This window comes from Diadema antillarum, unplaced genomic scaffold (assembly GCF_040938485.1).
Source record: "Diadema antillarum isolate AM-2024a unplaced genomic scaffold, OU_Dant_1.0 seq00001221_RagTag, whole genome shotgun sequence".
NCBI classification, from domain to species: Eukaryota; Metazoa; Echinodermata; class Echinoidea; order Diadematoida; family Diadematidae; genus Diadema; species Diadema antillarum.
The window spans coordinates 369,934-388,851 of NW_027272011.1; the positions used below are offsets into that span (position 1 = coordinate 369,934).

At 37.5% G+C, this 18,918-nt stretch overlaps 1 protein-coding gene across 1 annotated transcript; it reads right to left on the minus strand.

Annotated features, from left to right (window-relative positions):
• Positions 1–3,881: 3,881 nt before the first annotated feature.
• On the minus strand, positions 3,882–18,070 carry LOC139744934 (transmembrane protein 143-like). Its single transcript, XM_071655348.1, has 5 exons — positions 17,948–18,070; positions 8,133–8,576; positions 7,532–7,726; positions 4,635–5,277; positions 3,882–4,195 (listed from the first exon to the last, which is right to left on the minus strand). Exons 1-5 carry the CDS (start codon positions 18,023–18,025, stop codon positions 3,882–3,884), a joined length of 1,674 nt encoding a protein of 557 aa, XP_071511449.1. The 5' UTR covers positions 18,026–18,070.
• Between the last annotated feature and the right edge of the window lie 848 nt (positions 18,071–18,918).

Consider the following 18,918-nt stretch of genomic DNA (forward strand, 5'->3'; position numbering starts at 1 on the left):
TAAGTGCAAACAGGCAACCTTACTGACAAACCAACTTTTCTCTGGTCATCACATCAGAAACAGAGTCAAAAGTCTGTATATACATCTTGATTTCAGATGTCCCCAATCTGAGGAATTTATTGGACTTCCTGGCATCCCAGAATTCCAAGAATGATGCTGAAAACTTGCAAATTACAAGAATCCAGTACCCACTAAGTGGTATTATAATCATGTTCACAGATAAACTTCAACTTTCTATCAATACATATACATTGATTCAAACATTCTGCCTCAATCCTTGAAATATTTCATTGCCTTTCACAGTCCTCAGATATCACATTCTACACATTCTGCAACATATAAATTGGTAAAAGAAGAGAGAAAATTTGAAGCTTAGGCTTTCGTCAAGTTTGGTTATCATTTCAAACAATCATCTGAACCGGTTCATGAACACACTAACAGAAGTTGCAAGCCAAGATGAAGCTACTGCATAACAGAGCAGATGGGTACTAATGTCTTTGCACAATGAATCACCTCTCAGAAAGAAAAGAACAAGTATAAATTCAAACAATCTCAACAAAGGACTCATTTGCTGATACAGGGGTACTTCAGGTTTGTGCAGTCAATATGGCACGTGCATACAGACAACGTAATCATTAATGAAATGAGTACACTAAATGATGATTGGTTCCAGAATTAAGAGAATCTTGGTCACTTTGTCTCCTTATGAGTAACAAAATTAGTACTCTACTGACAACTTAATGAAGTTGTACATCGTAATATTCTCTCTTTAGAGCAAAATGGCTGTCAGGGCTACAGAAGGTTACTGATAGTGATGGCGCACCTGTGCCTCTAAATTGATAACATAACACTTTGCAGTTTAAAAATCATATAAATACTTTTTAAACAGAGATCATTCCTGGCAACCGCAAAGCATGCCAAAGCCTTGTCTAACAAAGTATTAATTAGTACGTACATGCAAACTGGATTCAGAGTATTGAAAGGGTGCTCAATAGAAACATATTGATCAAACAGCCTAATACCAGGAACTCGGTGACATCATCTTTAAATCTGAATATACCAGCAAACCGGCCTGTTGGCTTGGGCACATTGAATTGCCTAAGACATTTGAAAATCCCACTTGTTACTGTTTGATATCTTGGTCCGTGAGAGCCTTCGCCAAGGTAATACACTATGTAGTACTTCAGGGTTGCCAACTTTCCCACACTCAAAACCAGGAAAATTGCAAAGAGCAATTAGGGAGATACTTGTGTCTAACATGCATGATTCCCAAATCAGGAAGGTTTTTAGATTCTCTAGCAAAGATATGAAGAAATGTTCAATTTTTCAGGGAGCCTCCTATCAAGTTGGTAAGACTAAGCAACTCTGGTAACTGTAGGAGAAGTGAGCAGGGAGAGGGTTGTCGTATGCAAAAGGCTAGTTGCCAGAGGACCTTTGGAGGCCCACTCAAATTTCTTATCTCACACCTCTGAATTAACAAACTTTGCTAACAGTATTTGGTAGTCAAATTCACAATCAATCAGTGGAGGTCTGTTAAAAGAAGCTCATGCATTTGATGCACTGATGGCTGATGGGCAAATCTAGAAATGTCATTGGTCGAAGTGACTAACTGAATTATTTTGAATCATTAAGTTTGAGCAATTCCATTGGCTGAAGTGACTGAATTATTTTGAATCACTCAGTTGGAGCAATTCTATTGATTGAAGTAACTAAATGAATTATTTCTAATCATTCAGTTGGAGCAATACCACAGTTGAAGTGACGAAATGAATTATTTTTAATCATTCATTAGGTGCCATTGCATTGGTTGAAATGACTAATCAAATCATTTTTAATCATTCAGTTGGAGTGTTGCACTGGTTGAGTTTTCTCCCAATTCATAATCATGATGGCAGATTTCAAAAGGATCTTGTGCTATTAATGCACCAAGGTTTGCTCCTAATTGCAGTGGTAGTTACAGTGTGATGGTCTTTGAAAATGCTAGGTTGTGACTGTTTTCATACCAATGGCCCACTAGATATGGTTTACAAAATGCCATGTTGAGGAAGGATGACAAAGGCAAGCACCAATCAAAATCTGATCATACACATCAAGCTTCACTAACCAACTGTACATCAACCGTCTTTATCAACCATGTTTTATAGTCACTGGATTCGTTCTCACAGCCTACATAATAAACCAACAAAAATGTCTGCAAATATATAAACAAAATACAAAAAACAAAAAAAGCACACACACGATGCTTTCCCAGATGTGATAAGTGCCTAAGGTTGGCTGAAGTATTTTTTTCATGGCAGCTGGAGCCGAGAATGCTGTACTTGTAATATCAAGACAGATGTTAGATTTCTTTGTTAAAACAACCAAAGAAGGGCAAAGACATGCAACAAACTAGTAATGATCATGGCATTCATAGACACACTGCCTTCACACCACAGCTATGCTACCTGTCTCTCTACAGATAATTCAATCAACAGGTCAGCTACATTCTGACCAGACAGAAACCAGTGGACTGTACCTTGGCTGACTGCATATGACTGAGGGGGTCATTTCTCAGCTTAGCCATTCTACTGTCTTGAAGAACTGGTGATATTAATGGATAGAAGACAAAATAATTATGCATATTACACATGGTACAGTATTTGAAGTAACAAAAAGATTCTCTTAGTCCATGGCAAGCATTATGGAATACCACAGGGGATTGGGTGTCTCATTAACCAAGGAAATCATAATTTCATATGAAGCAGAAACATAATATCTCCAAATAAGAAATTAAACATGTAAAGTTGCAGCTAACATTACTTTATATCATGAGGATCAGTTCCGTCCACTCCCAAAAGCAAAGACTGTAACTACCTAACGGTATTGCATATGAATGACAGAGATTCTTTGTCAGCATTTTAGTGCTGAGCAAATAAATAATACTTGAAACAACATAATACATCTGCACCTGCTGTCACATCTCATATGAACTATTATGGTGCAGCGATAAAAATCTACCAAACTAAAATTTAATCCGTTGAGGACGAGTCCCAAGCATACTCGGGCAGGTGTCTATGGGAAATGCGTGTTGTAGCAAAATCAGTCCGTCCTCAATGGGTTAAAAAAGAGAAAAAACACAGATATAACACAGCTTGACTCGGTGGTCCTGCACTGCCCTAAACATTTTGCATGATGACTTCAGATGAAATACATACAAAGTAATACAAACATGGTAAGGGACTTTAGAATTCCTTGGAAACCATTTTCAGTGATGGTGGACAGCACTGATGAAGAGTGAGCCAGACAAGACTATCTTCATACATGTTACACTCCATGGTGTACTTTGAGAAGACTGACTCTCTCAAGGGGGTTGAAATTCTACCAACATTTCTTAAAACATGCCATTAAAGTCTCTCTAACCTGTGGCTCAGATTTTGTAAACCGAATCAACAGCAAAGCAAGTTTAGTCATCGGTACACACTTTGTTGCACTTAAGTTTAGTAAGCACATATGCAGGGATTACTTTTTCAAAGAAAGGGAGAGATACCCAATTTCTCATCTATCTTAATTGAATATTCATTGCAGTTAATATCAAGTGATTGCAATAATGCACTTTTCCGGACTGACTGATACCGTGGAAGTTTGGCAAACAAGCAAATGTCTTCGAAGAAAACATTGAAATCTGTCTTTACAGAGGAGATTTGAACTCCTATGGTAAACATTTGCAGGTTTTTTGTTTCGCTTCATTGCTGTCTTTTTTTCAAGTTTGCAGCAAATCATTACAACTGCATGTCTGACAAGGATTCCAATCAAAAACACATTCTTGCAATAAACAACACAAAGTTTGGATGTTAAACAAAAATTCTAAGATAAGTTCGAATAATTCTCTAAATCAGAATAATCTATGACCATCCATGTCTTCTCTGAGATTTCTCCTCTCTCTTATACGTCTTCTCATCCTCCGTAAAGATACGATCGTACCCTTCCTCCAGTTCTGCCTCTTCTGTCCTCATTGCCATAGAGACAGGTTGCCGAGGGAGACCAAGGATGGCTGCATCCAGCGGAAGCACAGACAGGTTGTCACTTTCATCAGCATGGAGAACTCCAAATGACTCCAGGATCCTGCGAGCATTAGTTGAGTTGAAGGAGATGGTGGACCCAGTCTGCTCTAGCACCCATTGCTCTATGGTCTTCTCAAGCCTTGAACTTGGTAAACCTGGACATCAATCAAATACATTGTATTATTTTTTATGTCAATAAGAAGACCAAGATGACAAGAGAGGTTAAAGAAATCAAACGCCACTCAGGGGTCAAGGCTAGTGAAGCAGCTCTGAAGAAATGACCTTTTCCAAGTCAGGTGATGTAGATAGCTGAATACATGAATTCCATTCTCATTCCATGAAAATAGCAAATTTGAAACAATTAAAAAGCATTAGAAATGCGGAGAAATGCACTACAATGATCACTTTCAATGCCATGATAATGTATCAATAATTACATTTCCATAAGTTGGTCTCAAGTAATCTCTTGCTGGGAGACATCTTTCTTGAAAAAGACTAACAATTTTGTGATACGTATGTTTTTGTAGAGAAAAGTTTGAATAACGTCATTTGGATTCTAGCAGCTGGCAATACATAATTGGGAAATTAACTCACCAAGGAGAGAAGAGCTTGGTGACTCTGATTCTGCTGCATCCAGTGACTGCCTCGGTCTGTTGGTCAAGAGGAAGGTGTATGCCAGTAAAGACTCTTTGAAGCTCTCATCTTGGGCTCGGTCAACCAGTAGAGCCAGAAGACCTCTGTTGTTGGCGATGTTCTTGAAGTACAGCGTACGCGACAGTTGCATCATGTATCTCGTCCGCCGGTTCTTGTAACTGTTCCAGGCCCTCAGACCGATCAGACCGGATACTGCTGCTACAATGAGCGTCCACTGGAGCTTGATGTCTGCGAGAACGGTGACAGCCTTGACGAGCAAAGTGAGGGAGCCGACTGAGACAGTCAGCGCCAGGAAAGTCTGATCAAAAGCGCTCATCTGGATTTTGCCGTCAGGCAGGAGCTGCTCTAGCGCCCCCGTTGGGATCTCCTTGAACATCTTCAGAAGCAGCTTGTCCTGACCTTTAGGCTTGACAGCCACCACAATGCGCTTGTAGTAGTGGACTGGTGGGGGAGGTTTTTGCTTGGACGCTCTGTACATGATGGATTTGGAGGCACGTTTGTACCAGGGAGTGGTGTCGGCTGGAAGCTCCTTGCCAAGTGCCCAGAATCTCAGAATCTCATAGTTCTTCGCATTCACACTTACCTGAAAACAAAATCAATGACAGTTAAAGTAAAAGAGACAATCAGATTCCATATCATTTAGTTCACAGTCCTAAAAAAAAAAAAGAATACTTAGGGTATTGAGAACATAATGCTTCTTTCATATTTCAAAGCTGCAGTAACTCATGTAATGTCAAATATGAACCGTACATCTTTCTACATACATTCTCATTAATCAGCATGTTTCTACTAAATTATAAAAATTTGAGGTGATGTAAAGGGATGAGCAATGATGCAGGAGACACCTTAAATTTTTCCTCGGTAGAAACAGACTGGATATTGGGTGATGCTTCACTGGCAGTGATACTCAGTCCACATTTTTAGGTGGTTGATGTGAGGTAATGCAAGGGACAATTTCAGGAGAAACAAAATGTGTAATGACATATGCAGTGTGCTGAAAGTCTCAAATTCTTAATGGGAGGTTCAATTGCTTATAAGGCAGTGTGCATGTGACCTGAACTGTGACCTTATACGAAGAATTTCCTAGTGACACAGCATTCTGCAAGTTCCTTCCATTACTCCACACATCACTGCATATCTTACTGCTTAGCAGAAACATTTGGGGTACTACTAGTAGTGAAATACGAGGTGATGCAAGGTTATATGAGGTGTCAAGTAAAAAACATGCACATAGATCATGTCCCTTTCATTCTTTTTTAAATCAAAGTCAATGGCAAATTACTGCACCATTTCAAATATAAACTTGACTTTAGAAAAAAACATACTAAATCAAGGGCAAAGTGTTTATCATCATAAATTCAAGTAAACCTCGCTCTTTCGAGTCAAATCAATAGGCTCTATTTAAGAGGAGAACCCTAAATCATGATTTGAGTATTGCACTTGGACCATCTTGTAGGCTCCTACATATCATTCAAAACTCAACTGCAATTTTGTTGGGTGAAGACCAAATACTGCCTAAATACATGTAATAAAAACAAAATAAATTTTCATGAACAATTCATCAGTACCTCATGTTTAATGATCACACATCAAAGTGAGGAAGGTCCCCCCTCCCATACACAAAGGAAATAACTGGGGGATAATCAAATACTACATAATGAGCAGTGATACATACAACTCCAAAATCAGTTACCCAGTATGTATTTTCGTTCGACAGAATATGAAGAATTATGTCAAGTTTTTTTGAAGCCTCCTGCAGGATTAGGAGACTAGGTAGATTTGTCATGTATAGTAGTAAAGTCATGAGTAGTGAGTTGGTCACTACTTCAGTCTATGCTCCAATGAGTAAGCTTGAGAAAACAGGATAAAACAAGGTATGAGTCATAGCGCAGTTTCCTGTCTACATTGTACATGTCATATCATGCCTATATCCTGTCATACTTTCTTTCAATTTGGACTTGTGCCAGTATCATTACACACAAATATTGACTGCTTCAAGGCATATTGCTATTAAAACTATTTGCCTAGGGGGAATTATGAGGAAATAACCATGCTATACCCTAATATGAAGTCAAGTGATATGGTACTGTTGAGAAATCACAGGCGTCAAATGGTTAATTATGACCTGAAATAAAGCAGTTTGTTTTTGTTTCATACACTGCAACCCACTTAAGTTTATGATATTCATGTTTAATCAAGGCAGAGAAATGAAATTGCAATGCTACCCATCACGGAAATCAGAATTACATTAAAGTGTACCAATACTCTGAGTATTACATATGCTATATTTACAGAAAATACTTGAGACATGCCCTCTGCAAAATATTTTTTTTGTCACTCTGATTTTAAATCATTGGGGTTTGAATGTAAATTTTAGAGAGGATACAAAAATAAAAACAACTTGAAATAGACTAGTTGATGATTGATCACCCAATTCTTTCAATCAAACGATCTCATTATCGCCTTAAACAGTATCCTGGACAAGTATTATACAAACTACAGCTTCCTGCCATTATAGATGACTACAGAGTATCACCCGTCCACCTTCCCCTTAATGAGAGTGATTATCCTTCAATGCCTTCAGTGTTGTTACTTAAAACACAGCCCTGACTTAGTTGTGCTCACTCTTTACTATGTACCATCCCCTGACAAACATGTTACCCGTATGACACCCTATTAGGATCTATGTCTATAGTGTAATTCCCTCACACCATTTCCTGACTTTAAATATGTAGTGCATTATCTTAACACTCTACACCTAACACTCTCCTGATCACAGTGTAAACTCCTAGACATCAAAACCATGACACACAATGATACACAATGGATACACTCACCCTGACACCTTCCCCTGACAAGTGTTCATCCAGGGCCTTCTTGACCACATGTTTGGGAAGCTCATGGAAGTTGGCACTTTCCATGAGAGCAGAGAGCTTCTGGAGCAGCCAAAACTCACTGTCCTCCTTCTCCCTCTTCCCTAGCAACCGGCTAGCAACCGTATCCTTGTCTGGGTTCACTGGGTCAAATAGTTGCTGCAAAATACAAGTGGAATACAAGAGCTGAATCACAATTGTTTATCAGACAATTATCCTTGTTCACAGAATAACCTGACAAAAATTGATATCATTAAAGTTCCTCTATCATGAATTTATCAAACATGAATTCATCATAAATATAAAATAACAACAAAAACAGAGAATTCCAGGTAACTTGAGATTGTGACTGATTTGAAGCACACACTCCTTTGTATCCTCATCATATACCATACACAGGAAAATTTCGCTCTTTAGTTAAAATTGTTGAAATCAATTTTAAGGTGGTCCTTATCTAAGCAGTACTGTAATTTATCTACATGTAGAGCAATCTCACTCACAACACATACTTATATACATTGGGGGGAAAAAAAACCCAGAAATTAAACCATTCTCACTTCATTACCTTTAACTCAGCCAGAACACCATAATACTGCTTGCTTATTGCTGTATCCATAGCAATTGCAAATTCTTCAAAGCGCTTCTTCTCAGCATCTGTTAGAAAATTGTCCTCTTGCATTAATTCCCGGATGAGGGATCGCCGTGACAACGGGATGAAGCGCTCCCTGAAGCCATCTTCATCATGAGGTCCAATGTCCAGCACAGGGTTCATGCTGGTTACCGTGGCAACTGCTTTATCCCCCTTCCCCGAGGCAGCTGGAACTGGGGTGGTAGTCACTGGTGAGGATGGTGTAGTTACCCCTGATGACGATGATGATGAGGATGACGACGAAGATGATGATGGCGATGGTGATGAAGATGCAGGCGATGAAGACGATAAACCTCCTGGAGTAGGCTGGGGAGCGGCAGCAGTGCTCATATACCTATGATGGGGAGACTGCAAGACAAGCTGCCAAAACAAACATAAACAAAACATTTAGTATCCAAGTCACATTATGTGCTATTTCCAAATGTTACAGTGCTTGAGAAAGGAGCCATGATCAACATCAGAACTCTAATTTTAGTTTTGTTCGCTCTTTTAATTGACAGTAATTTTGAGAGCATAAATAATTTGTCAAATTATACCTTAACTACAGCCTTTGCTTATTTGACAGACTTCTTCAGTTCACATTACTATGGATGATGCTTGATCATGGTTTCTGCCTGTAGCATTGTAAACACCGAACAGCAACAGAGAGATCATATATTACACACACACACACACACACACACACACACACACACACACACACACACACACACACACATATATATATATATAATGTGTTGGTGTATCAATATACAATAAAAAAGAATTACTAATAAAATGCATGAGCACAGTATAATAGAGTGCTCTCACATGAAGTGCATTTTTATTTATAAGCACACACTGCAAAGCATACACATGGACATGGGTTTGTGCAATGATCGATTTGTTATGAATGAAGTAATTTCTGTAACTCTTCTTGTTCTACTCAAAACTATTCAGAAATCTTTATTCTTTGGAGGAATGTATGTTCTGTTCTATTATGTCAGACTGGTTGATTGGGTTGTTGATTATTTGATCGGTTTTGATGTTAAGTCATTGATCATAAAATTCAAAGCAAAGTAGTTTCTGATGAGCTGTGAAATTAGAGACCAGTCTAGTCCCTAAACAAACTCAATTCAAGTAGCTGGAATACATGTGCAGTTACCCCATAATGTGTACATGAACAGAAAGGCATTACTCACAAAGTTTCATGGGTATTTGTAAAGGGATTCTGTGTCAATCCACTTCCATAATTTGCCATTTGCAGAAGAAACAGAAACTCAGCAATAGCGCTCTAAAATAATTCTAAAATGTGAGTTAGGGATAGAACCAACCACTGTAAAAAAAAAAAAAAATTGAATCGGTAAAATCGATGTTGAGTATTGTCAAATATAAATACGTGAACAATAGCTCTAACAAAAATGTTTCTGGACTAAACCTTCTCAGTTACAGTTAACTGAGAAATATACAGATATCTCCATATATTTTAGGCTTTATCGCAAAAATTAAAATGATAGGATGTTTTGTGGTACAACAGACCTTCAAATATGCATCAAATGTCATATCTTGACAATTTTTAAATCACTGTTCCCACAGGTAAACAGGATCTTTAATGTAGGAAGATTTGTTGGTCAAGATAGATTTCATCTGATCAAAGATCAAAGGTAGTGAAGTCAAATCAGACACAATGCACAGATAATCTGCAGTTGAATTCAATATCTGTTTTATTAAGTCATTCAATACCGTGCAGATTCTGTGCATGACTTGGTAGTAATACGGTACCTTTATCTCCACTACACAGTGCTTGTGAGTAAAACTTAAGAGATAAGATATCATGTCATTTGCTGGCTGCACGTAGTCTAAAACTTCTGCATGCACATCAAACCATAACCTTGAGATGATGAAATATCATTCATATGTCAGTTTCACTTCAGATTTATTTGAAGCTTTTGATGTCAAAATAAAATAATGACTTTTAATACACAAGCATATACAAATATGCATGATACAAATGTTTACATATATGTGCATTCTTTTTTTTTTTTGAGTGATGAACCATACATGTATGTGCAGGTATTGTTTCTTGTCACCATATCTATCTGGTACACACGTCTAAATGGATACTGTCTGTGCCACAATATTGACATCATAGTTTACATTTTTTCTTCTTAGAGTCTTTATTACTACACTAAAGAGTGTTTTTTCTAAATATTAACAGGGCATGTACAAAATGTTTTTATTCAACATAAAGTTTGTAAATAAATTTTGGATAAATATTATATTACTTGCATAGTTTTCCACGTGATCCACGTCTACACACTCTGCTTTGAGTGGATCACTCTTTTCTACCGCTTTAATTACTTCTTAATGTTATTTCTTCAAAGTATGCATAGTATAATGGTATATTAAGTATGCTTAGTATACCATTATACATATCATTCATACACAAGGGCGCTGGAAGCGGGGTGGGGGGGGGCAGGGGTGGCACTTGCCCCCCCCCCCCCCAATTAAATATTTGGGGGGCCAAACGAGTTTTTGCCCCCCTTCCCCCAAAGTGCCCCCTGTAACAAATAATCAATCAATTATTTAAAGACCAAAATGAACAATAAAGGCACTTTTCTTGTCTAAAAGTTGTCAATTTCATAACTGAAAATGCAAAATTTTTGCCCCTAACGGAGCAAAAATCATAGTTAATATACATTATAATATCTATACACTAATATTTACTTATGAGTAAATTTAGCATATAGATGGTAGCCTCGCGTCCTCGACTGTGCCCCCTGAAACATACCTTTAGTAAACCTTACATTTTCCCTTTCTTCTATGTTTTTAGCAATATAAGAATAATTTTCATTGCTCGAACACTGCGACCACGTTGAACATGTTTAAGCTTTTAATAAATACATTTCAGACGAATGGCAAAGTGAAAGTGGCTCGCTCACTCTGCCTGTACATATATAGTCAAATGAACAGTTTTCGTAAGTTATGACAGTCTCGCAGTGATGTTTGTTTATTACGTTTAATTCCCTAGAATTTTTAATTAAAATGTGCTATAAACGCGACTTTTGTACTCTGTTTTTACAAAAAGTCCCTACCGTGGGAGGGGGGTATCCCCTCTCCCACACCCTCCCCCTGCTCAGTCGCTTCGCTCCTCGCCGAGGATCTTACACTGTCACATAAATGTACCCTCGTATGTTATAATCATAGTCCTTCGCACTAAATTTTCCACTATGTGCAATTTCCTAGAAATTTGCTTTTAAATGCTCTATAAATGCAACTTTTGTACTTTAGTTTTTAAAAAAAGTCCCTACCATGGTACCCCCGCTTGGTCACTTTGCTCCCTTGCCAAGGATTTCACACCGTCACATAATGTGCCCCCGTCAAGACTTTGCCCCCCCCCCCAAAAAAAAAAAAAAAAAAAAAAAACCAAAAGTGTTCCGGCGCACTTGTTCATACATACATTTTGCACTTTACTTTTGATAGCTTGTACTTCTTCACTTCCTTGCTTGTATACTCTGTATCATGTATCACCTTTTGTTTGATGGAAATACAGTAATTGAATGACAAGAAGGAAATCCCCACCAAGGCTTCTATGAAAAACTTCTAAAATGATAATGTATTAAATTATTCATCATTTCATTTGTAAAAAAAAAAAGAAGCAAAGAAATCATTCATTGAGATTAAATTATTCTCTTGATTCCTGCCATGCTTGGTCAAAAATCTGTTTGGTATTCTTATAAAAATTAAAGGGGTAGTACAGTTTCAGTTGAGAATGGGTTTGAGGTCTCCAATGTTTTTTATGATGATATATATATATATTATTATTATTTTTTAGATAATGACAAACCTCTTATGAAAGAGCAGTTCATTCTTAAAGAGAAATTCAAAGTTTATTCAAAGAAAATTGGTTTTGAGATGGCTGAAATATCCAAAACAAAGTGATCATAACAAAAGGTGGAACCCACCTTTTATTCAGATTGCTTTGTTTTACTTTGTTTGTTTTTTTAATATCTTAGCCACTTCAAAACCAATTTTCATCAAACAAACTTTGAATTCCTCTTAGAATTGTATGCTTTTAAACATTTCATAAAGTGCTTTCTAAGTATCTCGCAAAAAGTTAAAAGCTAATTTCTCACCTCAACCAATACTATACCATCCCTTTAAGAATACGTACATCTTTTTATACATGTTTATCTTCTTTTTTTTGTGTGTGTGTGGGTATGTGTGTGTTCATTTTCATTAAAAGTTTAGCTGTTTTTCAGGGACCTGCTGGGGTTAGATTGGGATTATTCAAAGTACACAGTGTATTCCTCACCCATAAAGGAGTGCTTACTGGAAACTAGCATTACATAAAGTTTAGTGCATTGATACTGATTGGAATTACCAGCAAAATGTATCACTGTCGTCTCAACACAACAAACATGATGATACCCCGAGTGTCCTCTACAACATATCATCTCACTGCAGTGGTGGGCAATCATGGAATCACTAAATTTCCAATTACCAAGTTCACAGATTTGGTACAAGATTAAGACAGAAATGTAGTTATTTCTTACAGCAGACTGACCTGAAGCATCTTAATCATGTCTCTACAATCACGTGTTATCAGTAAATCCTCATGTATAAAAGTGTATATCACATGTGAAATTACCATCACAATAACAACTTCAAAACAAGCTCAACCAGTACAAAAATTGATCTCTCACAGACAAAGTCCAGCATTTAGTGAACCAGCCTCAGATTCCCTCACAAGAGTTAAGAACTTGTGTTACAGTTCAGAATGCTTTGCTCGAGGATGCATCACGACAGAATAGACTTCCTTTCCCATGAGACCGGTTATAAACGTGAGCTTCATGCTCTCACTGGAAGCAGTCACCCGTGCAAAGCCTCCAAGACTGGCGATGTTATCATCCATAAACTTGAGCCACGAGGGAGGAATGGAGTCTGCGTGCTTGCGAGACGGATCGACGACGTCGGCGGAGCCGATGACGAAGTACTCCACGGAAGAGTTGCCCTGTTTGATGTGTTGTAGGTTGTGGTCGTGCCCTGAAAGGTAGGCTGTGACATTGTACTTCTCCAGGAGGGGCAGCAACCGTGAGACAAGGAGAGCTGTTGGACCATGCTCAGCAATTGACCACACAGGGTAGTGACCAGCCACAATAAGGTAATCTGCTGTGGACAGTAACTCCAATTGCTTTTCAAGCCACTCCCACTGTTCCTCGGCTGCTGAATGACTGACAGGCCCAGGAAGGTTGGACCCTGTTGTCTTGTCATCTGTTAGTCCACACAAGATCACCGTGTCAACAAGGATGACTGCAACTTTTCTCCCAGTGTTGGGGATGTCAAACACATGACTGTGGTACAAGTCGGGAAACTTCCATCGTGATGACACCTTGGAGTAGGCTACCTGCGCTGAGATGTTGCCATAGTGATCGTGGTTTCCTCCCACAACATACCAAGGCACCTGCAGGGAGGGCATGTGGAAAACCTGTTCGTATGTTTCCCTGAACCTTGGGTCGTCCACACTCGTGACACCTTGCTCATAGAAGTTGTCACCCAAGGCGAGCACAAACTTGGCGTTGTGCCTGGATGCAACTTTTCCCATCTGCCGAGCCACTGCATATTCAAAGGGGCTGAAGTATGGCCATATTGGGATCCCACCCCAATCAGCAAGGACTAGAAATGTGACATTATTCCCGGAATCCTTGAACTGTCCAGCCCAGGATGATGTGAAACAGGCAAGGAAAGTTATGAGCCATAAAGCGATGCGGAAGGGCACATTCACCATGGTTATATTATTACACTCAACTCGCTCTTGGGAACAATATAGAGTTCAGTCTCACATACAACCGCCTACAGTATGAACTGTTGCAAATAAGGTGATTCACTTTGCAATTATATTCAAAGCAAAGTACAGCTTATTATCTAGATGTATAGACACATCAGGTGTGTGCTTATATGAATCCACAACAAGTGACCTTTGGTCATGCCCGTCTCCTTGATGCAACCTACTTCCTACTTTATGGAGCTGGCGCTATTAGAGAGATCGATCTCAACTTGAATTTGACAAAATCAAAGCTGGTGATGGCCATGAACACTTGAGTATAAAAAGCAAACACTGATCTGCTGGGTAAACACAAAACAAACAAAACACAGTCACCTTAGAAAGTCCAATTCTGCAAGGTCTGTAAACTTTTCATGTTAGATGATCTGATATTTGATTCTACATAAATTGTAAAGTAGCAGAGAGATGACTACATAAATTTTACTATGCAGAGTAAATATAAACCAAGAAAAGCACTTGAAAATCAGGAAGCAATATTTTTTGGTCATATGACAGAAATTATTATGACAAAAACATGGATATCAAAAAAGTCATGAAAATTCTGTCATTATTGAAAGAAAAGAAAAAACATGATCCAAATGTTGCCAGGATAATATTCTCTGATTGCAAACAATGCGTTTCTTAAGATAACATGTCTTTATGAAAGGAAATTTCCCTCTCATTTCCCTTAAAAGAATTTAATGGTCCACAATTAATACCTTTTGCTTGAGACAGTTCATTTCCTGGGGAATCATACTTTTGATCACTCTATTTATCTATAAAAGAAAGCTCGGTACAAGGAATTCCATAACCATATGAAAAGACTATCTGGCATGAAAATACCAGTGGGATGTTTTCATCTTGAAGTATGGTACATCATAATTCATTGGTAAAATATTTGTTGAATTACTTACATTGTATTCACACATTTATGTAATTTCCATTCATGTGTGTTCTATGACTGTCATTTATTGCAACATTTTCTTGCCAATTAATTCCATTTCAGGTGTTGAGTGTAATTTGGACATAACTTATATTCTTTGCGTTAGATCTTGATTGTAATGCACTACAGCCTGACAACGATGACTTTTAGAGGAAAGGGGTTCAGCAAATGTTTTCATTTATTGTCACTTAATAAAACATGCATACATAAAAATGTGACAATAGTATGACAGGTATAACATGACAATGTGACAAAACAAACAAACAAACAAACAAACAAGCAAACAAACAACCAAAGATATCAAGTGAAGGTGTTAATGAGAAGGCAATGGGCCTTATCTAAGATTAACCCCAGGAAAGTAAATACAGCATTTTGTCTCTTCTTTCTATAAACTATAACTGACAAAAAAGTTGGTACATGCATGAACACATACAAACATTTAAACAAACAATACATACACAAGCACATTAACAACACACAGGATGCCATTTTCACAAACACACCCCTATCATGCTAATCTCTTATAAATTCAGAATGATATTGATTACTTCCAGAATACCTTTCAAGTAAAATATGCTTGAAAACTTTCTTAACACTTTTTACCGTCTTCTTACATTTCACAGCAGAGCATATAGAATTCCAGATTTGAAGGCCTTCAAAAAAATGTTGACTTTTTGTAGGAGGATGTTTGAATGAGAGGCAGATAAAAATTTCTACAATTTCTTATGTCATAATTTTGATTATCTTTGTTTAATTTAGAATAACCAAGTAAGGATACACTTGTACATGTAAAATATCATTATAGCATTAGAACATACTGCACTCTGTAATAAATTATATAAATCATATACAGTTAGAATAGACAAAGTACAAAATATTGGAAAAGAGGGCGCCCTACACAGTGAATGCGAGACTATTCTGAATAGCCTGCTTTTGTAATTTAAACAGTCTCTGCATATTATACTCACTAGATTTCCCCCACACTAAAAGATTCAAATGTGGTAAAATATGGGTGTAATACTATAATAATAACAAAGAACTGGAGTATGACAATAGTCTGTTTTAAGATCCCGATACTTTTTGATATTTTGTTGCAGATGACACCAGTGAGTTCCTTCCATGACAATATTATTTACTAAATGATTGTATATTGTTGTTGTTGCATTTTTCTTTACAAAACCAATGGGACAGCTGCAAATTAATGTCATCATCACATCAGCTACAAATGTAATTTGCACCGTTGTGATTGCAGGACGTACTGATATTCAGTGAAAATAAACATTGTGATAAACTTCTTTAAAAATTCCACACTTTCTTCAATATTCTCAATCCAAATTTTGGTGAAATTTTATCATTCTGTTTATCTAACTTTATTTTATTTCTAAAGTCAACTGGATCATGTGGTCTCTCTGATGATCAGGGCTCTATTGCATAAAGCGAGACAATTACACATACAAGTAAGTGAGAAAATTAAACTAGATCTTTGTAAGTCAGGTATCAGCCCATCAGAACTGAGTAAATCAGAGACTCATGTTTGATTTTCTGACTAAATATTTGAGCTCAATGTTTATGCAACGGGACCCTCTTGCTTCTTAGATCATCAACTGTGTAAGATTATGACAATCATGGCCAATACATTAACAAATCTCCTATTGGTTTGCACAAAAGAAAACATAACTTTTCCCCTTAATCAATTAAAGTAATTATTGCTTGGTTTTTAAGTGGATACACGTAGTAGGTTCATAGTTTTTACAATTTGTGACAAAAGCTGAATTATCTTAATTCATAATATGAGTAAAATTCATTGTAAGACTTGTGCACTGATGATAATCAATCATCATCTCTGCTGATTTGAGTATGTGGGTACTACTTATCCCGTATGTACAGAAACGTTAAAATTAAATAACTTTCTTTAAATTCTAAGTCCAGTTTTGACAAACCTTCTATCATCTTCTGTCTGATTTCACTCTATTCATTAAAGCCAAGGCTCTAAACGTAGAGCGGCATTGCATCTTAAAGGGAAGATTCGCTCCGGGTTGGATAGAATTTAATATATTTTTAAAAATTAAAATCAAATACACTATACATGGATTTTCATAAGTCCTGGTGAAGTCAGACATAGAATAAGGAAGATGAAGACTTTCACAAGAACAGTAAAACCTGTTCCAGTGACCACCCTTTCTATAACAATTATATACCCATAGTGATCACATGAAAATCCCCTGCAAAGAAAATGCAATTTATAGAGCACATATATTGTGATGGGCTGCAGCAGAGTTACCAGAGTACAATAGTTTTGTTGGACATTGCCTCACATACAAATAATACATGTCAATGCCTCCCAAACTTAAGTCTGCAGCTAAGGCAACCCGTGATAATTTGAAAGGTAGGGCGATTAGCCAACACAAATGACTGAATAAGATGCACATGTAAATGTACATTTTACATATTGTACATGGTACACATGTAAAAATGACTAAAATTGCATGAGACACTGAATCCCTCACAATGCAATGCCAAATAATGGCTACAGCAAGGAACCAATCTACAACAACACTGTCTCAAAAGTTTGCACTTTGTATTTCCCTTAAATTGCTGTTGTGCACAAGTTTCAGTAGCTCTTTATTCACAACACCAAGTCCAAGGAGCTTCCTTGACAAAACAAACACTAGCAAACTAGTCTACATTGTAAATTACTGTAGATGTGAGGATGATATGTTTGTAGGCACTGTTTCAGCACACAGTCACAGAAAGATACAAATGTCACAGTTTGCAGAATCTACACTAGTATAAAGTTTAATTACTATTTCAGTGATTTAGACAGTGCATGGGAACTAAAAAAAAAAAATACAATACACGAACATAAACAGGTGGGACTGTGGCAGGACATATCCAAGAAATACATATTCATAGCGCTATATAGATATACGAGACACTATAGTTTCTTTCTTGATATTTCTATAAAAGGAAATTCTCTCCTCTCACCTCCCGCCTGCTTATGCAGCTCAAACGAATAGGTGCTGATCGCAGCCTGAACAAATATCTGCATGTAGCAGCCATCATGGCTTGTGTAGTCAGTTGTCACTTCTGCTCGCCACTCAGAAGAAGCCGCAGCCTAGCCTGCGCCTAATGGCAGGGCGGGGTACTGAGTACCTCGTGCGTGGGGAAGGGAAGAAAGGGGAGGGAAAGGGAGGGAAAGGGAGGGGGAGGGGAAGGGAGGGGAAGGGAGGGGAGAAGAGGGGGAAGAAAAGGGGAGGAGGGTGGGGATGGAGGGAGGAGGGAACATCATATTTTTTTTAAATGACATTTAGGCCCTACAATAAAAACATAATACAACATCGAAAAATCAACATCCAACATTTGAGTTTAGGCCTACAGGTTACAAATCACGATCCCTACACCAACCCCCTCCTCCGAATCCCCCCCCAAAAAAACCCAAAAAACAAACAAAAACAAAATAAAACACTAAACACACGACCAACTCTACGCAAAATCATGAATTCATGTTTGAACTTCATATTTGCTTCGTGTTATATGGGCTGTTTATGTTTTGTGTGAGTCACACAAAACTATATGTAAACAGCCCATATATACACAAAGCAACCTTATCATATGTTGTGATCTCCATTGATTTCTCGTCGACTTCGTCATTGTTCATTACAAATTAGTAGTACAGAGGTATAACTTCTTCAGATGTCAGGAAATAATTAAAGAAATTCACAATATACTTGACAACACAAGTTGTAAACAAGAGTATGCAAGATCAACATACACATATACTTGGAGTGAGCCGTTATAATTATCATATGGACACTACAATATTTGCTAACAGGACGGCCATATACCCCACAAGGACACTCACGCGTGATACATTGGAATTTTACCCCCCCCCCCCAAAAAAAATAATAATAATAATAAAATAAAAAAAATAAAAAAAATAAAAACTAACGACAACA